At 44.4% G+C, this 22,012-nt stretch overlaps 1 protein-coding gene across 1 annotated transcript; it reads right to left on the reverse strand.

Moving 5' to 3' along the window:
* Positions 1-11,186: 11,186 nt before the first annotated feature.
* Positions 11,187-18,009, reverse strand: nphs2 (NPHS2 stomatin family member, podocin; the record flags this gene model as incomplete). The annotated part of the gene is made up of 8 exons (XM_080024131.1): positions 11,187-11,402; positions 13,174-13,252; positions 13,862-14,121; positions 15,110-15,192; positions 15,557-15,629; positions 16,564-16,667; positions 17,324-17,454; positions 17,765-18,009. The coding sequence occupies 8 exons, from the start codon at positions 18,007-18,009 to the stop codon at positions 11,187-11,189; spliced, it is 1,191 nt and encodes a 396-aa protein (XP_079880257.1).
* Between the last annotated feature and the right edge of the window lie 4,003 nt (positions 18,010-22,012).

A 22,012-nucleotide genomic window follows, 5' to 3' on the forward strand; every position in this document is an offset into this window, starting at 1 on the left:
ATTTCTAATTCAGTGTGAAAGGAACCAGACTAGAACTAGTAACTAGTTACTGTAATTACATAATTAAATTCCATTCTGTTTCAGTCAAATCTGTTCAACAGTGACTTTACAATCTGAAGAGAAAGCAAACTTCAAATGCCTGATATTGTGGATCTTCTGTCTTCTTTATTTAGCAACATCTACTGTCAGTAACAGCAAATTATGGAACATGGGCATGGAAGTGTTGCACATGTGCAAATATCTCCCCGGCAACGCAGACTGCCTCTGGGGAACTGCACAACAGTGCAACCAGTGGAGGGAGGCTGGAGTAGGAAGTTAGGAGGGAGTGAGTAGGGTACAGTTGGAGTAACAAGTTAGAGATAAAGCCACCTTGAGAAAACAATGTCAAAACCGAAAAAATTCAGCGGAGAAAAAAGGTAAAACTATAACATTTAAACCTTGATCCTATGCCTCCGTTTTGCCGCGTGTGAGACTGTATGCACAGGAGTATATTAATGTATTTTATACTGCATGTGTGAAATTGTTTATATGGTGTTTAGTTTGCATTGTTTACAAAGTGAAATCCAACTGGTTCTTATTCCTATAGTAATATGGATATGCATGGGGTATTACAAATGTATTATAATTATTATATGTTTAGTGATTAGCAGCATCATGGTCAGCTATGTCTGAAAACATCTGACATTTATTCTCAACATTCATCGTTTTCTCCTGCTACTTTCCACTGGTGGCATGTAGGTCAATGATAATAATGAAGGGATTTGAAGACTGGACGAGAACTAAGACTTTTACAACTCTTCTGCAGTTTAACTTGTATTGTGTATCATTTTCTATTTCTATTCCACTACTGCTACTTCTCTCCATAAGAAACCTCTTGGGCCAAATTTCGGCCCAAAAACACGCGGGAAAACCTCGTCCATCTACATCTGTGTCAGAGGGTGGACCCAGAACTAGTGGAACTAAGGATCTTAAATACACACTTAACACTAAACAGGTTAGAGACATTAACTGTGACACATCGGTTTAACTTGTTTTATTAAAAGGTTCCAGAGTGAAACTCCCTCAGATCGAAGCGACGCAGAAACACAAGGTACAGGAAACTCTTTATATTCACTTTATATTCACTTTATATTCACTGGAAAGTAAAAGAACACTAAAAATGTACTAGGATGTGGATATATTGTGACGTGGGACTAGATCTGGCCTGGTGACATGGTGATGTAGTTCAATGTTGGAGCATTACAGTAAAGTTAGGCATTACATTTAAGTAATCTAGTACAGTAAAGTAACACAGTTTTCTGAACTTCAGACTGTTCTACTGTTCTAATCAATGCTCATAATATACACATAACTAATGATAGGTTCCAACACATTTATTATGTGTGAATATCCAAAGAAAGCATTGATATTCATCCCCAAAATATCAAAATATGTCACATTTTCCATGATTGGTCCCAAAGATCCGTGGGATTCCGAGGCCAGATGGAGCCTGGATTCACCCTTTGGGTCGTCGCAGGTTCAGCTTCCTGTTGGAGCAGCCGGTGACACGTGCAGTGCTGTAGTACTGTACTGTAGTATTGTATTACTGGACTGTAGCACTGTAGTACTGTACTGTAGTACCATAGTATTGTAATACTGTACTGTAGTACTGTAATGTACTGTAATAATGTAGGACTGTACTGGAGTACTGTACTGGAGTACTGTACTGTAATAATGTAGTACTGTACTGTAGTACTGTACTGGAGTATTGTAGTACTGTACTGTACTGTAGTACTGTACTGTAGTATTGTAGTACTGGACGTTGGTACTGTACTGTAGTACCATAGTATTGTAGTACTGTACAGTAGTACTATAGTAGACAATCATTATCGACACAAAGATTCCTTTTAAATGGATACTTAAGTTTTTTTTGGAAAGTATATCATTATCTTATTCAGATTCAGTCCAGAAGGTCGATTCCATTTTCATCCAGCACTGAGATAGCGACTGGCAGCATGCTAACTGTGTTAGCCCAATGCATGGCTGTAGATGGGATCAGCTAGCCTAGCCCCTGTGTAATGTCCCTAAAACTGGAGGATAAAGGTGTCTGTTGCTCTGATCCAGGGACATCTCCTTCCTGTGCGACGCCATGGCAACGCAGAGGAGGAGGATGCCACTCCCCCCCCGTAGTGGACTGGAAGTTGGTCTGGACAACGCTCCGAACACAGACGAGTTTGACTTTGTGAAACATGACGGAGCGACGGGACTGAAGCTCTAGGATGAGTGAGTCAATAACTGGAGATTAGATGGGATTAAAGCTCCATCCCATAATTGTTGACTGAGCAAAATGAGATGCAGCAGCAGAGTGTTCGAGTGTCATGAAGAGAAGTTGAAAATAAACAGCTGAGATGCTGCTTTCTGGCCTCCTCCTGGGAAAACTGGAGCGGCTATTTAAGTTGTAATTTGTTGGCCGATGACTTCGATAACAAGGTTTTCGTCACGGCAACTAGACGGCTCAAAGTTCCATTTGCGTTGTTTTTATTAGAAAACACTGTAACTTGGATCTAAACTCTATTTTTGTAGAATTCACAACCTGCAAATAAATACATTTACTGCAGTGAGACGGTAATTTCCAAGTTCCATTGAACGCAGCATCAATCCGTTAACACACAGAAATGAATCAGATCAGTTTATATTTTACACCAGTTCCACTTAAGTTCATTGGAAACAGTACCAGTACAGTACCACTACAGTACCAGTAACGGTACTGTACTCGATCTCTCTCTCTCACCCCACCCCTCCAGTAAATTTACCATCCAGCTGCAGGACGATCAACACTCCCTCAGTTTCCTTCACTGTGAGTTCCAAGGAAAACCTCAAACTACTCTTATATTCTGTTTTGTAATCGGTTTTATTCCGTTTTATATTCTATGCTATATTTTGTTTTATTCTGTTTTATATTCTATGCTATATTTTGTTTTATTATGTTTTATATTTTATTTTACTCTGTTTTATACCCTATTTTCTATTCTGTTTTATATTCTATATTCTATTCTATTTTCTATTCTGTTATATTCTGTTTTAATATGTTTAATATTCCATTTTATATTCTGCTTTATTCTGAAAACATAAAGATAAAATGTGTGGATAAATTAAGCTTTGTTAAATATGGCCCACAAATATACATTTTTTAAGTCACAATGTGGTGTGTGTGCGTGTGTGCATGCGTGGGTGCCTGTGTGTGTGTGTGTGTGTGTGTGTGTGTGTGTGTGTGTGTGTGTACACAGGTGCCCCAGTGGCAAATGGGAGGTTTCCAGTTGATGTCAGTGTTGGAGGAGCTGCAGAAGGAGTTCAGTCCTGAGACGGAGGAACTCAGTGCTGTCTCTCAGGTTCTGAAGGAAGGGTTAGCGAAGGAATCTTAAGATGATGATAGTGATAAATAATATGAATAAAAACATCGTGACTGTGTCGAACTGTGAGCGGAGTCTGTTGTGATGGAGGTTTTCCACCTCTGTTCTTTGGCTCAGTTTACCTCCAAATCCTCCTCCCTCTCTCCCTCCCCTCCTCTCCTGTCCTTCCATGGCTCCTCCCACTGCTATGCAGATGATACGCCACTCCAGTGTTGGCCAATCAGAGTAATAACATTACTTTTCCCAGTAACGAGTAGTGTAATGAATAACTAATAACATTTAAGTAATAATATTACAGTTACCCCCCCCAAAAAATTGTGACAACCTTACTTTTGTTGATCCATTTTTGTAATCGTCGCGCCGCAATTTGAGCTTTTATCCATGATCGAAGAAATCAGATTTTGTTAACATTTGGTCTCATTGGGTATATCTGCTGTACGTCATGACAAATACATCACGTGATCTGATCACACTCATGTGATAGGACAGCTGCACATATGCTCCGCCGCTACATAAGCTGAGTGTTGACGACTGCGCGGAACGCATTTTACTCAATGTGGAAGACACAGGTAGTGCCAGTAGTTGAACCCTGACATACACACAGAGGCGCACATGCAAATTCTGAATTTTGAGGAGACAGGATGCAATTCCAAATTTTGTGGGGTGTAACGGAAAAGTAATATAACGAGTGGTGTAAGAAATAATGACTTTTGAAAAGAGCAACAAGTAACAAGTAATATATTACAGTAATGAGCCCAGCACTGCTCCACTCTATCTCCTTTCCCTCCTCTAACAGAAATTGATAGAAGCACCTGACTCTGATAAATAGTCAATGACGTAATATAAAGTAATGTGATGTACATAATGTGTGACTCGCAGCTTGTGGCCCTCACTTGGTCCGGGGGCCTCAGGTTGAGCAGCACCAGTCCAGTGCTGCTGTTCCTTGCTGTGTCCAGATGGAGGCGCTGGTGGAGCTCCTGCGGGCAGAGCAACACGTCTACAACAGTGTGTTCCACGAGCTGATCAGACAGGTCAGCGTGCAGGGTGCAGAGAGGGAAGCTGCTGGCTGCGGTCCGGTGAGAACCACTGACCTACTCACCTCAGGAGAGACCTACTGACAAACGGACATACCTATTGAGAGACAGACTGACCTACTGACAGACCTACTAACCCAGTGCGCCCCCTGCAGGCAGCGCTACGTGGCCCTGGTGGACCGGGTCCCCCGGCAGGTCAGGGGCCTCCACACCCAGAACCTGATCCAGAAGAACCTGAACCTGCAGCTCAGCGCCGAGCTGTGCTGCTGCAGGACCTTCATCCAGCAGCTGCACAAGTCCTCCTCACACCAACACAACTGACTACAGACAACTAACTACCAACTACTAACAACCGACTACTAACTATCAACTACTGATTATTAACTATTAACTATTAAGTAACTGCAAACGACCACACTCAGTGTGTGTGTGCGTGTGTGTGTGTGTGTGTGTGTGTGTGTGTGTGTGTGTGTGTGTGTGTGTGTGTGTGTGTGTGTGTATACGTGTGTATACGTGTGTATACGTGTGTGTACGTGTGTGTACGTGTGCTCAGTGAGTTGTCTCAGGTGAAGCAGAGGGATCAGTCTGTTTCCCAGAATGCCGAGCGGTTCCAGCATAACCTGACTGAGTCTCTGGAGAGTGACGAGAGCAGCACAGAGGGAGTTGTGCACACACACATACACACACACACACACACTGGATAAAAAATAAAGAAAAATCAGTTGGAATAATTACATGTGTTTGATAACTATTTTTCCTTAACGTGTGTGTGTGTGTGTATGCGCATGTGTGTTTGTGTGTGTGTGCAGGGTGCTGCAGCAGCACAATGCACTGTACAAGCTGCAGAGGCATCGCATGCAATGGTCTTCTGTACAGGCAAGGTGACTACTGTAAACAGCTTGTCCTTCCTGAGGCACGTAGGGCTGAGGTGCTGAGGGTAGGGCTTATTGTCCCATAGGCAGGTCATTTGGACTTCATGAAGACTTTATGTGCATATCTAAGAGGTTTTACTGGCCAGGGATGTATAGCCGGGTCAAGGAATACTGCGAAACATGCCCAGAGTGTCAGCTCACATCAGGGAAGCATACAGCACCTGTACCCCTCATACCACTCACTGTCATCAGTGCCCACTTTGAGCACATTGGGGTGGCCTTTGTTGCCCAGATGAAAGGAGCCAGGCAGGCAACAAGTTAATTTTGGTTATCTGTGACTACGCTACTAGATATCCAGAAGCCTACCCTTTGAGAGAGGTGACATCTAAGCAGGTAGCCACAGTGATGCTCAAGTTTTTCACCCAGGTTGGCATCCCCAAAGAGGTCCTCACTGATCAAGGTCCCAACTTCATGAGCTTTCCGGAGTCTATGAAATGTTAGGAATTAAAAGACTTAGAACCACCCTCAGATCGATGGACCGGTAGAACATTTTAATAAAACTCTTAAGGGTATGTTGAAGAAGTTTGTCTCTGAAACAGGGAAGGATTGGGACAAGTCGCTGCCTTTCTTGCTGTTTGCATAAGTTCCCCAGTGCTCAACTGGGTTTTCACCTTTTGAGCTGCTTTATGCCCATCCGGTGAGAGGCCCTCTGGATGTGCTTCATGAGATATTGGAGTCTGACAAGCCAAAAAGTATGAATATAGTCTGTTTTGTCCTGAAGAAGCGTGAGCAGCTCATGAAGACTACAGCAATGGCTCGTGAGAACCTGTTGAAGTCACAGGCCAAACGAAAGGAATGGTATGACTGGTTAGCCAGGAAGCGGAGCTTTGAGCTTGGTGGGCAAGTCTTCCTACTTTTGCCAACGTCTGATAACAAATTGCTGGTGAAATGGCAGGGCCCTTAACAGGTCAAGCAGAGGATGGGTGAGGTGACCTTCCAAATCTGCATACCAGAGTGGAAGCAGCCCCTTCAAACCTTCCATATCAACATGCTGAAGAGATGGTACCCCCACTCTGTTCAAGAAGCCCCTACACCCCATTCTCTCTTCATCAATGCTGTGAAGGAAGAAGAGGAGTCAGGGGAACAATATCTACCCATTTGTCAAGAAGAGGAGAATCAACTTGATTTATCTCACCTGTTTGATGAGAGAAGAAAAGAGCTTAACAACTTGCCCGTCAACCTGTTTTTGGAGACTCCAGGGAGGACTGAGGTAGAAAGCCATCACATCCCCTTGAAGGATCCAACCCCTCTTCTGCAGCCAGTCTATCGAGTCCCTGAGCGTCCATTACCAGTGCTGAAGAGAGAGTTGTGTGTGATGAGCGAGATGGAGGTGATTGAGCCTTCCTCCAGTGAGTGGAGTAGCCCGATCATCCTGGTCCCCAAGAAAGACGGTGCACACATTCTGTCTGGACTTCAGAAAAGTCAATGGAGTAAGTAAACGGGACTTGTACCCAATGCCTAGGGTTGACGATCTTGTTAAAAGACTAGGTAGCTCCAGCTTCATCAGTACTCTGGACCTCTGTAAAGGGTACTGGCAGGTCTCACTAACTGAGGAGAGCAAGGGGGTAACAGCTTTCAGAACTCCTTTTGGCCACTTCCAATTCACACTGCTTCCATTCGGCCTTCATGGAGCTCCTGCAACTTTTCAGAAGATGATGGACAGAGGGAGGGACACAGACTGATGAGGGAGACAGACTCCTTCGCTGCTGAATACCTTCATGACATTGTGGTATACAGTACCAGCTTGGAAGAGCACCTGTCTTACCTGAAGGAAGTGCTGTTGAGGATCAAGGTGGCAGGCCTGACCATCCGCCCAGATAAGTGCACCCTGGCCAAGCAGGAGTCAAAGTACCTGGGGTTTGTGCAGGGAAAAGGGGTGCCGCGAGTTGGAAAAGTGGATGTCATCATGTCAGCTGAAAGGCCCAAAAACAAAAACACAAGATCAGTCCTTTTTGGGCCTGGTGAGTTGGTATAGGCGGCTCATTTGCAGTTTGTTTTTTTCTGGTGAAAGAAAAATAAAACCAACACCGGTTGATTGAAAACTGCCTCCGTGACTCCTTCTCCCACCACTTGGCCTGATCCTTACAATCTTATGTTTAAAAAGTAGAACCCTAACTTTAAACTCCGTTGAGTGGAGACAGTTTGGACGTTCAGACCTGACTGGTGGATACTGCTCATCAGCTAGCAGTGATGTAGCATGTAGCACGCTAGGCTAACCAGGGCTTTTGTTTTCTACCCCAGGGCATGGCGGACCATTCTAGACAAGGACGCTCAGAGGAGTAGTGGTGAAATCCAGACACAAGAACTGAACAAACTACAGGTTTGAACACGTTCAGGTACAGTATGTGGCATGTGTCTGCTGATGTTTCTGGCTAAGTCTCTGTAATGTGTAAATAGATGGATGGATGGATATTGGTTCCACTACTGACTGATAGACTGGTAGAAATTACTAAAAGCCTCTGCTGTGTGTGTGTCCTCAGATTGCCAGCAGTGACTGGACAGACATTTGCAGAGTTCTGCTGTTGGAGATGAGAGGCAGAGCTGGTGAGGATCCCGACCCCTCCCCCAACACTGGAGACAGCGCAGACTCTCAGGTAAAGACGAGAAGAACGACTCGTTCACTAAACTGTTTTAAATCATTATTTTTGGTCCTTGAGAAAAGCGACAGAACACCAACGTGCGATTTCAGGGGAGTGCTGATGCAGATATGGACAAAAGCTGTGAATTTTTAACATTTTGAAGAAGCAGAACACACTGTTTGTCATGAAGGAATACACTCAGAACCTACTCCTTTCAGTCCAGTTCTGATGGATTTGTGTGGGACCAGGTCAAAACTTCCACCTTTCAGTGCTGTGTTCTGTCATATGTAGACACATATACAGCTCCCCTGATTGGTCAGCTTCACCAAGTGTGTGTAGATGCTGGTGCCGCAGGTGGTGCCGTCAGCACTTGAGGAGCAGAGAGCTGCAGAGGTAGACGCTGTCATGAAGCTTATTGGCTACGACGGGAACATCCCAGAGAGGATTCTGGGAGAGGACTGGAGGGGGTCAGAACCCACAACCACACAGATAGGGAATAGAACCCCCAGCCCTGCAGTGCTAGTGCCTTGCCCTAGGCAATAGAACCGCCAACCCTGCAGTGCTAGTGCCTTGCTCTAGGACAGTGTTCTTCACATGGGGGGACTCGTACGCTATGGGTACTTTGGTGTACTGCAGGGTTACTCTGAAAATGTTAAAAAACAAACGGTGTTATAAAATATTGGTTAGAAATAATGTTTAAAAAAAACACATACAACATACATACAGTACATAATTTATGTCAATTTTCTTTTTTTTCTCCCAATGCCAGTGAATGCCATACTCAGCTGAAAAAAGATCTTAGAGGGGATACACTACTAAAAAAAGTTTCAGAACCACTTCTCTAGGGAATATAACCCGAAACCCTGCAATGCTAGTACCCTACTCTAACATGTTAGTACCATGAGATCACTCAGAACAATCTGTTTTATCAATTAATGCCATTGCAACTGAAGAGACTGTTTTGTCTGTCTGTCTGTCAGACTAAGGAGCTGGTTCCTCGGCCAATTACTTTAGAGAGTGATAAATCATTTAATGCGCTGAACACTATGGGAATACTGCAAAGAGAGCTACAGTAAGTTCCCCCCAATCTGTCCGTCTGTCTGTCTGTTTGCCTGCCTGTCTGTTTTCCTCTCTGCCTGCGTGTTTGGAGTAACTCTGGCAAAATAGTTTGTTTGTTTAGTTTGTGACTAGAGCTGCTTTCACACGTACACTGCAACCCTGAAATTAACAGGACATTACCCCGAGGAGCTGTATGTGTGAAGGCAAATGTCTGAATCATTTGGATTGGACATCATCTGGACTTTACCCAGCCAACACCCAAGTACAAAGTCTGCGTAATGTCTGATTGAGCGGTATGTGTGAACAGAGCAAGTGTTTGTCCAGAGATTTTACAGTGAACAAGCGGGCATGCTGTGGTTGATGACGATCATGCGACTGGTGACGCCATCAACACGACCACTTGCCGAGGGTGAAGAAGGGTCATTTACCACCATAACATATGAGGACAAAGAAGAAGAAATTATTTTATGTATCTGCAATATAACGTTTATATTGCGGAAATGTCCAAATTAATGGAGTATCAACGCAAAAAAAAGTCACAATTACTGATAAGCAGCCTCGTTCGCCATCCTGGGTGTTCAGTAAAACTCTGCAACGTCATGCATCATTCAGTCATATCCTGCCTCTGGCATGCTCTACCCAGGCTCCGCCCCTTGCCTACACCAAAAGGAGTATTTCCAGTCGGCGGGAACGTATCTGACTTGGACAATCTCCAGTTGTGTACTACATGTGCGAAAGGTCAACTCCGGACAATGTCCAGACCTGATTATCGAGACAGTGTCAGGAGTTCATGTGTGAAAGCAGCTCAGGTAAATGCAGCCACACACAAGCTGAACTGAGTCTGAATCTGTATTCACTGAATTCCAATACTTTTGACAGGACTAAATGAGTGAGAATTCCTTTCACAGTGAGCATCTCTTCTTGTCCTTCTTCATTCAGCACATCCTCCCATGCTTCTTTTCGTTAATTGTTTAGGCAGTCTTCCTTCGCTTGCTGTGCGTTACAGTGACTGAACCAAACTGAACAACTCTTCTCACTAAGTGACTTGTCAGGAACTGACTCATAAAAGAGTCAAATCTTTCATCATTGAGTCAAAGTGAATGCAAAGACACATAGCCCTGAGTAGAATCTACTGTTCCACAGGGCCACCACTGGTGGGAGAATTCCCTTACGTGTGTGTGTGGGTGCCAGAGTGTTGATGCTCCAGCTGCAGCAGTGCGAACGCAGGGTACTGCAGGCAGAGGAGGCACTGCAGGAGGCACTGCTGCAGGTCCAGGAGCTGCAGGTCCAGCTGCAAGAGAGGGAGCGTCTGCAGCCCCGAGGTAGAGCAGCTCCAACTTTAAAAGGGGGAATTCCACCCATATCACTAAAATGGCCAAAACTCTCCCCAAGATGTTCTGCTCCATAGCACCAATTCCTCCACTTGTGTTTATGTTCCAGAGATTAATCAACCAGTAGAGCCAGCAGACCCAGCAGAACTGGCTCCAGCTGGTCCAAAACCCCCCAGCAGCAGCACCACGAGAAACAGGAAAAGCTGAAGGAACAATGACCCCCTTCCAAGGGGCTACTTCCTAGTATACTTCCTTGTAAACTTCTTTGGTACTTCTAAGGATACCTCCAAGGTTATTTCCTCGTATTCCTCCAAGTAAACTTCCTAGAATATTTCCAAGGTTACTTCATAGGATATTCACTAGAATCCTTCCTAGGTTACTTCCTAGATAACTTCCAAGGATACGCTGAGGATATCCCCCTCAAATCCCCTCGGGATACCTCTTAGGTTTGTTACTTTACTTCTTAGGATACTTTCCTGGGATACTTCCATGTTTTGCTTCCAAAGAGATACTTCCTAGGATTCTTCGCTGTTACCCCTAAGAAGACTTCCTAGTATACTTCATAGAATAATTCCTAGGTTACTTCTGAGGATACTTCCAAAATTATTTCCTAGAATGCTAGAATATAGTAGGAAGGAAGCATATGATGCATCCTAGTTTGACATCAGCTGGCTCTGTGGGCAGCGGAGGATTCACTTTTCACAAATTCACTTTTTTAACAACTCAACCAGTTTTTATCTTGCACTGTTAAATGTTATTTTTATTCTTAATAACAGTTAGATCAAATCATTCTGGATGTGTGTTTGTGTTTTATATAAATCCTATAAACAGATTAAAGAGATTATAAATGACCATCTCAGTGTCACATCATGGGTGAGTCAGTGTCTCCCTCCCCAGCCTTGGGGGGAGGTGGTGGGGGGGGCAGAGCAGAGAAGTCGGAGGTCAGACTGAGGAGCAGGGGGGAGCCGGCGAGGAGCTGCAGGAGGCGCAGCTGGAGCGCAGCAGGAGGCGCAGAGAGGAGATCCAGGGATTCCCGAAGAGACTGGGAGACAAGTTTCTCCCCTTCTGCTGCGATCACCTGGGGGGGAGACGGGGGAGATAACAGTGAAACTAGGATCCAAACAGTCATTACTGGACATTCTCTAACGGTGCTCAGGTCTTGGAAAGGAAATAACGGTGAAGGTTAACTAGTAATCATTTGGCTGTGGACCCCCTGGAACCTCTGGAAGGACCCCCTGGGTCCCCGGACCCCAAGTTGAGAACACATACAGCCTATTCTCATTTGGTCATAAAACATGAATAATGCATTTTTTTTTAATGGCTAGAACTAGAAGTGACTGTGAATCAGCTTCCAGGTTCCGGCTTCATGGTGATTGTGGGCAGCGAGGTGATTTCTACACCTCCACCTGGTGGACCCAGCTGCTCCTGGGCCCAATTTTAGCAATAATTCTTGATGAAACAAATTTGGTGCTAATTTTAGGCATTGGAGTATTTTCTCAACTTTCTGAACCAGGAACCTGCTCCTCTCTGCAGCAGACTGTAGGAGCCGAAGACTGAACTGACTGGTTTGTTCATGTAGATGGCGCTACAGTACACGATGCCAGGGAGGAGAGCTGAGTAGAGTAGCGCTTTGTTTTGATCAAACTGGAATTGTGACCTTGAGGGAAGCGGATTCCACCATCTACAAGAAGATCTCGTCACTTCCTGCAGAAAATTCACATTACATTTTTGGGAAAACAGGGAAGATGCAACTTTGCTGCAGAGATGATTCAGCTCCATCACACTGTCCTCACAGTGCCACAACAATACACCGGTTTATTAATTTCCCATCGCTCAACGTGAAGTAAAGCAAAAAACACAATGAATTTCTGCAAATCCCTGGTTGGAGTTGTAGCACTCATAGATGCAGATTATTAAAGGAGACCGTTATGCTCCTTTTTACACAAGTTAATATAGGTATCTGAGGTCCCAAAAACATGTTTTTGAATTTTTTGGCGGAAAGTACCACTCAGATTATGCATTCTAGCCATTCTAACATGCCTCTACACCAGCCTGTTCCAAAACTGCAGGGGTTTTTTTTGTCAGAAGAGCTAACCTCCAAGGCCCCGAGTTCTGTGAGCCAATTGTGTTTGAGCACAAGTTTTGGGTTCTGTGAGCCAATGGTGTTTGAGCTTTGCTTCCGGGTATTGATGCATTTAGTCTGTAACTTTCACAAATTTCACGTTATCAGTCAACAAAAAAACTGTTTCTGAACAAATTTGAGGTAGGAAATAAGCAATCCAGTTGCTGAATCTTCACTCATTTTAGATCTCATTTAAAGATGTCATTTAAAAGTTTGTTCCGACTTTGGTTGCTGTTCTGCAAGCTTGTGGGGGACAACGCACCGGGACACCGCACAGGTTTTTTTCATGGACAGTTGGTGTTAATTCCTCTTTCTTTTAAAAGATTTGTACTGGTCTTCCCAGGAGCGCTTGTTTTTTTCTGTGTTATTTCTCCAGCTATGGGTGTAGTTAGGTAGGTTCTAATTGTACTCAATTGTATTGTGTCTCTAATCCCTGTGACGTAGGGAGAGGTCAAAAAATTGAAAGGGGTGTTTCACGACATGCACAAGCATTGCATATATTCTGAAAAAAGACTACAGGATGTTATTTTGTCACAATATTAACTCCCTAAAGAGAAGTCCTACTGCTCTGTTTGTGCAAGAAGCTAATTTTGTGTCTTAGTCAGAGGTTGGACTTTTCTCTACTTCTTTTCAAACTTTCAGCTTGATTCCCAGCAGTGACTCTCAGGTGTTCGGTGAAGGTGTGAGGGGTTCTTCTAACAGAATGAGGAGATGAGACGCTCCTCACCTTGATCTGAGCCTGGGCCTTGGCTTCCGTCTGAGCCAACAGACTCTGCTGGAGCTCCACTGGGATGCTCAGCTCCTGTCTGAGGGCGACACAACCAGCGAAAAAAACGATTGAAATTATGTAATATGCAAAATTAATATCTGGGAGTTTCCACCGAAAATGTACTTCAATTCTTATAAGATTCGAGCACAATGGAACAGATTATGAACAGATTGCTTAAGAAAAACCTCTCCACTCCACCAACAGAGGGACCTCCGGTCTATCATAACTGAATCAAAACAAACTAAGAATGCTGAATCTGAATCCAACTGAGGGGATGGTAGCTCAGGAGGTAGAGCTGGTCGTCTAGTAATCTAAACGTTGCTTGTTCGATCCCAGGCTCCTCCTGCTAGCATGCTGTAGTGTCCTTGAGCAAGACACTTAGACCCCTAATTGCTCCTGATGGCTGCGTCCGTCGGTGTTTGAATAATTGTAAGTCGCTTTGGATAAAAGCATCTGCTAAATGCAATGTAATGTAACTGATTTGGGTTGTTTTGTTTGCTCATTGTAAGGCTGCAGGGGTGATCAACTAGCCTAGCTCCAGCATTACGTTTAAGTTCTGGTTTAAATCATACCTTATTTTTAAATGCAGCTACATTTGGGACTATAAACCATCACTACCAGGTTGGTATCACCTTGTGGTACCTACATGTCCGCCCTCTCCACGCGTATTCCCCACTGGCCGCTCACGGCATCGGCGCACACCTGGATCTTCTGGGCGACGCTCCTCCTGTTCAGCAGGACGTGGGTGAAGTCATGCTGGGCCACCACAGTCCTGACGGCCTCCTGGACCAGGGTCTGGACCACCTCCGTGGGGTTGGACAGAGACGTGCTGCACTGGGTGACATTCTCTACTCGGTAGAGGCAGATGGAGCTCAGTTGGGTCCTCACCAGATCTCTAGTTACCACCTGGGGGCAGGGGTGTGCATGTATGCGTGCATATAAGGAAAGGTATGGAGCTGTTTAACCTCTCTGTAACGCTGTGGGGGCTCACCAAGCTAACTGTGAAGATAAACAAGCTAAACACCTCCTCTATGTCATGTAGAGGTCCTGGCATTTCAAACAGAGATGAAAAATCCATGTTAAGAAAGCAAAAATCCACTCCAGGATTTACAGTCAAGCTTGTGGATTTACTAATCAGTCACTACCTGAATCTGTTCCCCACCTGCCGCCATATGTATTGTACTGCAAATGTACGCATGCCCATATAGATGCTTTTACGACAAAACAGTAGTACTAGTAGTGGTTATTATAGGTCTATGGCACAACATACCAAACCGTGAACAAGCTCTTTTTCCCAGGATGAAGAACTTGTTTTATCATACCATGAAGTAATAGCTCACCAAGGGAGCTTTCAAAGAAAAATGTTGAAAAAAATATGTATTGTTAAAATCCCTCATCTTCATTTCTCCTCGCTGTGTTTTTGTCTCTTTTCAAAAACAATTCCAAAAAAGTTGATTCATGGTGATGAAACAGAAAATATATATGAAAATGAAACCTAATTAGATATACGCCAGAAATAAAGTTGATAATCGTCACTTAAACATAAACTTAGAGGCGACGCGTGCCACGCATGCATCGCCATTGCAAAGAGAAAAGTGTTTACTAAACTATTGCCGAAAAGTGAGACGGCACATGTGTAGTGACAATCAGCTTCAACCCATTTGATTGACCAGTGCACGGCTGGGGGGAAAACATGGAAACAGCACGTTAACTTCCTGGACCTGGAGCTCATGCAATGAGTAATAGAAACATCACCACACATCTCATATAACTCAAACACATTACGTACATAAACAGACATAAAATAGAAGGGTTTATATATTTGAATTCCCAGTGGATTTTAATATGATTTAAAACTGTGTATATTGTAATGTTTCATGGGTTTTTTTTGTACCGTTTGAGAGGGAACCTTGAGCATTTTCAGCCTGACATCAATTTTCTGACACACATCCACCCATGGCAGGTGGAAGAGAAGGCCTAGAGAGAGAGAGAGAGAGAGAGAGAGAGAGAGAGAGAGAGAGAGAGAGAGAGAGAGAGAGAGAGAGAGAGAGAGAGAGAGAGAGAGAGAGAGAGAGAGAGAGAGAGAGAGAGAGAGAGAGAGAGAGAGAGAGAGAGAGAGAGAGAGAGAGAGAGAGAGAGAGAGGCAGGCAGGCAGGCAGGCAGGCAGGCAGGCAGGCAGGCAGGCAGGCAGGCAGGCAGACAGACAGACAGACAGACAGACAGACAGACAGACAGACAGACAGACAGACAGACAGACAAGCAGATTATTAGTCTTGAACTGCTCTAAGCAATTCACAAAATAGTTTAAATCTCGTGAAGAAGTGGAACTCCCATTATGCACCTGGTCCTCTGGCTCCGCTCGTCAGCAGGTGACCCAGCCTGAAGGTTGCTGCTCGCTCATGCTCTCTTACCACCTGTCAATCAAACAGCCCTGAATGAATTGACATCGAAAGATTGAATTGAATGAAATGACACAATAACTATGCTATAAACAGTATATATACAGTTTAAGACATGCAATGATATCTGTTATTAAATCTTTAAAAATACTGTAACGTAAAGTAGGATGTTGGAGAATTTTTTTTTTTTAATCAATTAAAGCTACCTGTAATATTTCAAACATCATATTGGGGGAGTATTCTCATCATCACTAACACTTGAGTCTCAATTTGTGTATAATCATAATCATATCTTTATTTCACTACTATCACAAATTGCAGATGTTGAACTACAATATTGCTTTATATATAAAACCCAGCCCTAAAGTTACTGTTTCCAGATTATTATTATTAGTAGTAGTAGTAGTATTATTAATAATAATAATAATAATAATAATAATAATAATAATAATAATAACTTTGAGCAATCTCATCTGGGAGCTTTGATATACAGGTACTCCTCACTTAATAACCAAGTTCCGTTCGTAGGACCAGGTCGTTAAGCGAATTGGTCATTTTTTCACGGTAAGGGGGCCGTGGCGATTGCGAACGCCAGTGTAGTGAATACTGACAGACTGCAGCAACAAGACAGAAACTGAGAGCGGGGATGAGATGAGATGCTTGATGCTGAGACGCCGCGGACGCAGTGCGCACGCCGCGGCATTGTACACAGCACACAATACAGACTGGTCAGAGAGCTGGTCGTATGTCCGAACGGTCGTTAAACAGGGTCGTTAAGTGAAGAGAACCTGTATTAGTAATTCCACCAAGTAAACTGGGTGCGCAGGTGTGACAGCGCCCCCTGCGGCAGACACTGAGTAAAGCAGGTGTGAGGTGTCTCAGCAGGTTCAACACAAGCTGAAACGTGTCTACGCGCTGCTGTTGTGTGTGAGCGATTGGAGATTCGTACTTTGATACAGAACCAGATGGAGAGCGGGAGGAAGAGCAGAACCAGCGCTAGAACCAGGACCATCAACAGCCACTCACATGGCCCCAGGCCTCGAGGTTTCTTGCCTGCACAGGAACCAGAACCAAGAGATTCACAAGACACGTCTTCATTTTACACACCTCTTCAAGTCTTCCATTGTAGTTTCTACATAGCGTCACCAGGTGGTGCCACACATTAACAGAGTAACCATCATTATTCAGAAACTGCTGATTTCTGCTTCTGACCACTCAGAATCCAGCGTTCCACTCCATCCATCCATCCATTTTCATAGTGCTCATCCAGGTCCAGGTCATGGACGCAGCAGACTCCACAGGGTGGCCTAGACATCATTTCCACAAGCAACTTCCTCCACTGCTTTTAGGAGATTCTGAGGTGTTCTCATGCAAGCTGGGAGATATAATCGTTCCAGTGGCCTTTTCCAGAATAATAACAATTCTTACCAGATGCCCAAACTACCTCAATTCAACTTCCGCAACCTGTATCCGGGATCTTATTGTTTCGGTCATGGCCCAGAGCTCATGACCATAGGTGAGGGGTAGAACGAAGATTGACCGGTAAATTGAGAACTTCGTTAACCCCTGGTCTCTTGGCTCAGCTCGATCTTCACTCCTAGGAGGCTCTAGGAGTGGGCCCCATTCTCCCTAGCCCGGACGAGGTTCTTCCAGCCGTTTCAGGTCTTTACATTGGGGTATTCTGTATCGTTATTTGTCCAGCCCTTCACTTGAGGCCAATCTGGCATGGGAGGGGTACCAGGCACCGAGGCGCCAGACAGCATAGTCCCCAGGTTCATCAGGGCACACAAACCCCGCCACCACGTTAAGGCTACGATTCCCAGGAGGGGCCAGTGTTCCACTGAGACATAGAATAATGTGTGGTGTGGGGATGGTGTGGTTTGAACAGCCACACCTCACCTGGATATAGGTAATTTGGGTCCCAGGATCAGAGTTGCTGCATACCTGTTGCTCATTGGTTGGTCTAACGAGTATTGAGCGGTAGGCGTAACTGCCATAAATGTTTAGTCATTTTATGTGAAAAAGCACATTGTTTTTCTGTCTCACCCTCCTGCCTCTCTGCCTCCAGAAGACTCTCCTCATCCTCTTTCTCCTCTTCTTCCCCTCCTTTCATCTTCTCTCTCACTCCATCTACGTCCACCACAGTCGACCTCATAGTCTCCTTCCTGTCCTCCGCCTGTCCTCCTGCCTCTCTGTGTGGACGGGGCGGCTTGGCGTGGGGCCCCCTACAGGAGGCTATGGGCCCTCTGGAGGAGGTCTGGCGCCCCCTAGAGGAGGCCTGGTGCCTTCTGGAGGCGGCCCGGGGCTCTTCCTTGTCCCTCCTGGAGCTCTTCCGAGGGCTGTCATGCTGGGCAGGGACGATGAGGATGGACGGTCCTGCCTCCTCCTCCTCCATGCCTCTGGAGTCTGGGGCCGCTGAAAGTGCAGGGGTTTATTTAGTTAATGAATTTATTTATGCTTGTAAAAAAACAAATAAATAAAGATAACATGATGCTCAGATTTGTGGCTGAGCTGTAGATCCATATGATGTTTTATCTTATTCCAGTGGAATCACATTGTCATGAAATTGAAATGAGTTCAAATGGGATTATCTTTTTTTACACACTTAAATTATCATCGTCATCATCACCATCATCATCATCATCATCATCATCATCAACATTTATTTTATGAAGCAAGTTTACTAATAGCAAATTCTTTTTTACAATAACGGCCTAGCATGAGGCAAAAGACCTCCTGTGGGAATGGGGGTTGGGATTAAAAACAGAAAAAAAAACACCCTGGCCGGGTGTGCTCGGTGCAAGCTCCCTTCAGTATGTGGTCTCCTTTTGGGGCGGGAGGGGTGGACTCCCGTCGTCGAACCTGGTTGTCCAGGTATCTGTTCACTGGCGCTCTCGGTGTGCGGGGCACTCAAAGCTGGGGGGCCGGGCTGTGGGTCGAGGGCAGTCTGCCGTTGTCTGTTCTGTGGTCCACATGTGCAGCAGGCGGTGGATGGCTGGGCTGCGCGAAGGAGCTTATGCTCCCCGTGGCTGTTACTCCGTGGGCTTGCAGCTTCTCTGGGAGCTGGGATGTCTTCTGTGGCTGTGGGGCATGGTGCTCGGGGCTTTTCAGCGGTCGATGAGTGAGATATGGCTGTGGGACTCAGGAGTGCCTTTTCCGCTGCTTCGAGGTGCCAAGATATAATTTCGACTCATACACCAGAGCTAATTGGGACAAGTCCGCTGCACTCACCGGTGAACACATAACACACACACAACATCGCACATAGTGAAGAGAAGGTAACCAGAGGGCTTGAGAACTAGGCTATGACTAGGAGTGGACAGAGCAGCGAACAAAGGGAAGAAATGTAGAGGGGGATGACAGGGCAGGGTATATCATAGAAAAGCATCTGCAGATGTGCACCAGAATGCTCTTAATAGTGTCCCTGAAAACCGGAATGGAGATAAAACTCTCCGTCAATCCAAACTGCCTATATTACATTTATATTTATAAGTGTTCACTGACTACAGCTCTTGGCCAACAGAGGATGTGGACCAGTTGGGGAGACAGACAGTTGATACAGCCAAACCAGACGACCTTAGTCTTGCTGGCATTAAAGGAGCAGGCCAAGGGAAGAGAAATCCAGCTGAATTCCCCAGAAACTCTCCTGAAGAATTTTACGGACAACAGGAGGAGGGGCACAACAGAGTATAACAGTATAGTTGGCATAGAGGTGGATGGAAGAGTTCCCTACTGAGTGATCTATATTGTTTATGTAGATGGCAAAAAGAACAGGGGCTAGGATGGAGCCTTGTAGCACTCCCTAAGAGATGGGCAGGGGCTGTAACAGCAGATTGTCAGATTTAACAGACTGAGTACATACAGATAGTTACCAAACCAAGCTAGTGTTTGTTTTGTGACACCAATGCTCCTTAATTGTCCCAAAAACAGTGGGTGGTCTACAGTGTAGTATGCTTTAGCAAGATCAATTAATATTGCAGCACAGCATTGTTTGTAATCAAGGGCATAGTAACAACATTGTATCGTTTTTTGGTGCATGGGGTGGTATTAATTCCAAGGTATCTAAAACCTTTGTCAGAGCTATGTAATTGAACCCTTTCACCCAGTTGTGTAGGCTATGTACTGAAGATCTTCATTGCTTTAGATTTTGAGTCATTTGTTTTATAGCCTGATATTTCCCCATAATCACTTCGATTTCTTTAGAATAGCTGGTACTATCCAGATAGGTTCATTTATGCACATCATAATGTCATCAGAAAAAAGTGAAATTTTGTGTTCTACCCCTCCTTCATCTTTTATTCCCTTGATATTACATTTGTGTCTTCAGTTACACTAATGGTTCAATGCATATTGTGAAGAGCAAAGGACTAATATTGAAAAGGTTACAGCGGCATCCGTTTACTCTCACTTTTGTTGTAAATATAAAACTTTCACCCAGCCTATCAAGGCGGGATGAAACCCCATATTAGTTAACACCTAAAGGAGATAGCTCCAATCAACCATATCGATGATCACTGATCTAATGATCTGGTTTAATTAGGTTTCATATACATTTTTTTTGATTATCTTAGCCAGTATAGTATAATCATTTTCACGTCACAGTGAGTGGGATCCTTGCCCTCCTTGTGAATAACTTAGGTCCTGGAATCCATCCAGAAATCACTTGTAAAATTCTCCTGGTAAACCATATGTCCCCGGTGATTTGTTATTTTTTAATCTTTCAATCTTCAATCTTTCTTTTTGAATAGGACAAATCATTTTGTTGCCTTCTCCTGGTTCAGTGTAGGAAGTTTTACTTTTTAATTTTTTCTTATTAAAAGAATCGTCAGATGATCATGTATCATATAGCTCGTGGTAGAACGATACAAACGCATCTGCTATGTCTTCTGGGTGAGAGATCTTTTTTTGACTTTGATTTTTGAGACTACTCGGATGAAAAGAAGAAAGTGAAAATCAAATTTCAGCTATCTTCTCCTTATCTCTAGCAAGAGTGCTAGAGAACTACTGGATACCCTGATGGGTGATACAGCTTACAGGATGCATGGGAGATGGATGACATAATCGAAAAATTTGATGATCATTGCAACTCTAGTGCTCACGAGACTGATGAACATTATTGTTTCTTTACAAAAAAACAAGGAGCCAGTGAGACTATTGACAGTTATTAGTTATGTGCGAGTCATGAAGGAATCGTTTGAAATGAACAACTCTTTTTATTGACTCCGGAGTCCTCGTCTCCAAAAACTTGTTAACTGACTTGCCTCTCCTACCTGCTACTAGCTAGACAACGTGTCACTCACACTTTGTGCAACTCTTATACAGTGTTACAGTAACTGTATTTGTGGAAATTGATCAAGTTATTTACTGTATTAATCCAGCCCTGTGTGAAAATAAACCACTTTGGTGCTTGTTTCAACTTAGTACTCGCTCTCCCAGCCCGGAGCCTGCCCCCTGCTCTGAGCGCGGGGGGTAAGAGGGACTTGGTCACATGTCCACGAGTGAGTGATTGGATGACTTGATACTTGGCTGTCAACTCGAGTTGAGCAGATCTGACTTGCGAGCTTGTGAGTGATAGTAGCACTGAAACAGGTTGAGTGCTTCTTCTGAGCAAGTCACCAGGAACAGCAATGGGCTTTGAAGCCAATTTGACATTATGGTCAAACCGTGTAATAACAAGTGGGTCCGACAGGGTCCCAAAAAGCATTTTTCCCCACACACAATCATGGGGAAAGGAGCGGCTATAAAACGGTGGATAATAGTTTTTGAGTGTCAAAAACCCCGGCATAATGACTCATTTCACTGTCAGAATTTGAATTTGAATTTGGAAAGTCTAGAAGAGCCACACAATTAAATTATGTTATCCCATTCAAGTTAGCAGAGGGCTAAACCGGGAGTTAGCCAGCTTGGCCGGCAGAGGTCTATGGGAGCAGGGACTGGTGGGGGATTCCTCAAGCTCTGGTTGACTGACTTGGTGACTCTAGTGACACAAAAACCCCACTCTCTTTAGTGAGTGACTCATACAAACTCGAATAAGTAAAAAGAGTTTACCTCCCATCTTTAATAGTTATGTCACAGAATTGAAATTGTTGGCCAAAACATGAAACTTTGTAACTTTGAGAGACTCATTCATGGTCAGATTGTGTGTGAGAGTAACAACACAGGCATGAGAGAATTACTGCTCCGCGAGAAGAACATGATGCTCAACACATGTATGCAGCTGTGCAGGGCCGCTGAGCCGTCTCGGGAGAATATTAAAGCCATCATCGGATCGATGGTGGAAGAGATGCATGCACTGCAAGGAGCAGTGTGCCAGAGACAAACTAGCAACACAGTGGAATGCAAATTTTGTGGGGATACGCATGAAAGATGCAAACAGAAATGTCTGGTGTACAGTAAGA

The sequence above is a fragment of the Zeus faber genome (genome assembly GCF_960531495.2).
Source record: "Zeus faber genome assembly, chromosome: 1".
Taxonomy (NCBI): Eukaryota; Metazoa; Chordata; class Actinopteri; order Zeiformes; family Zeidae; genus Zeus; species Zeus faber.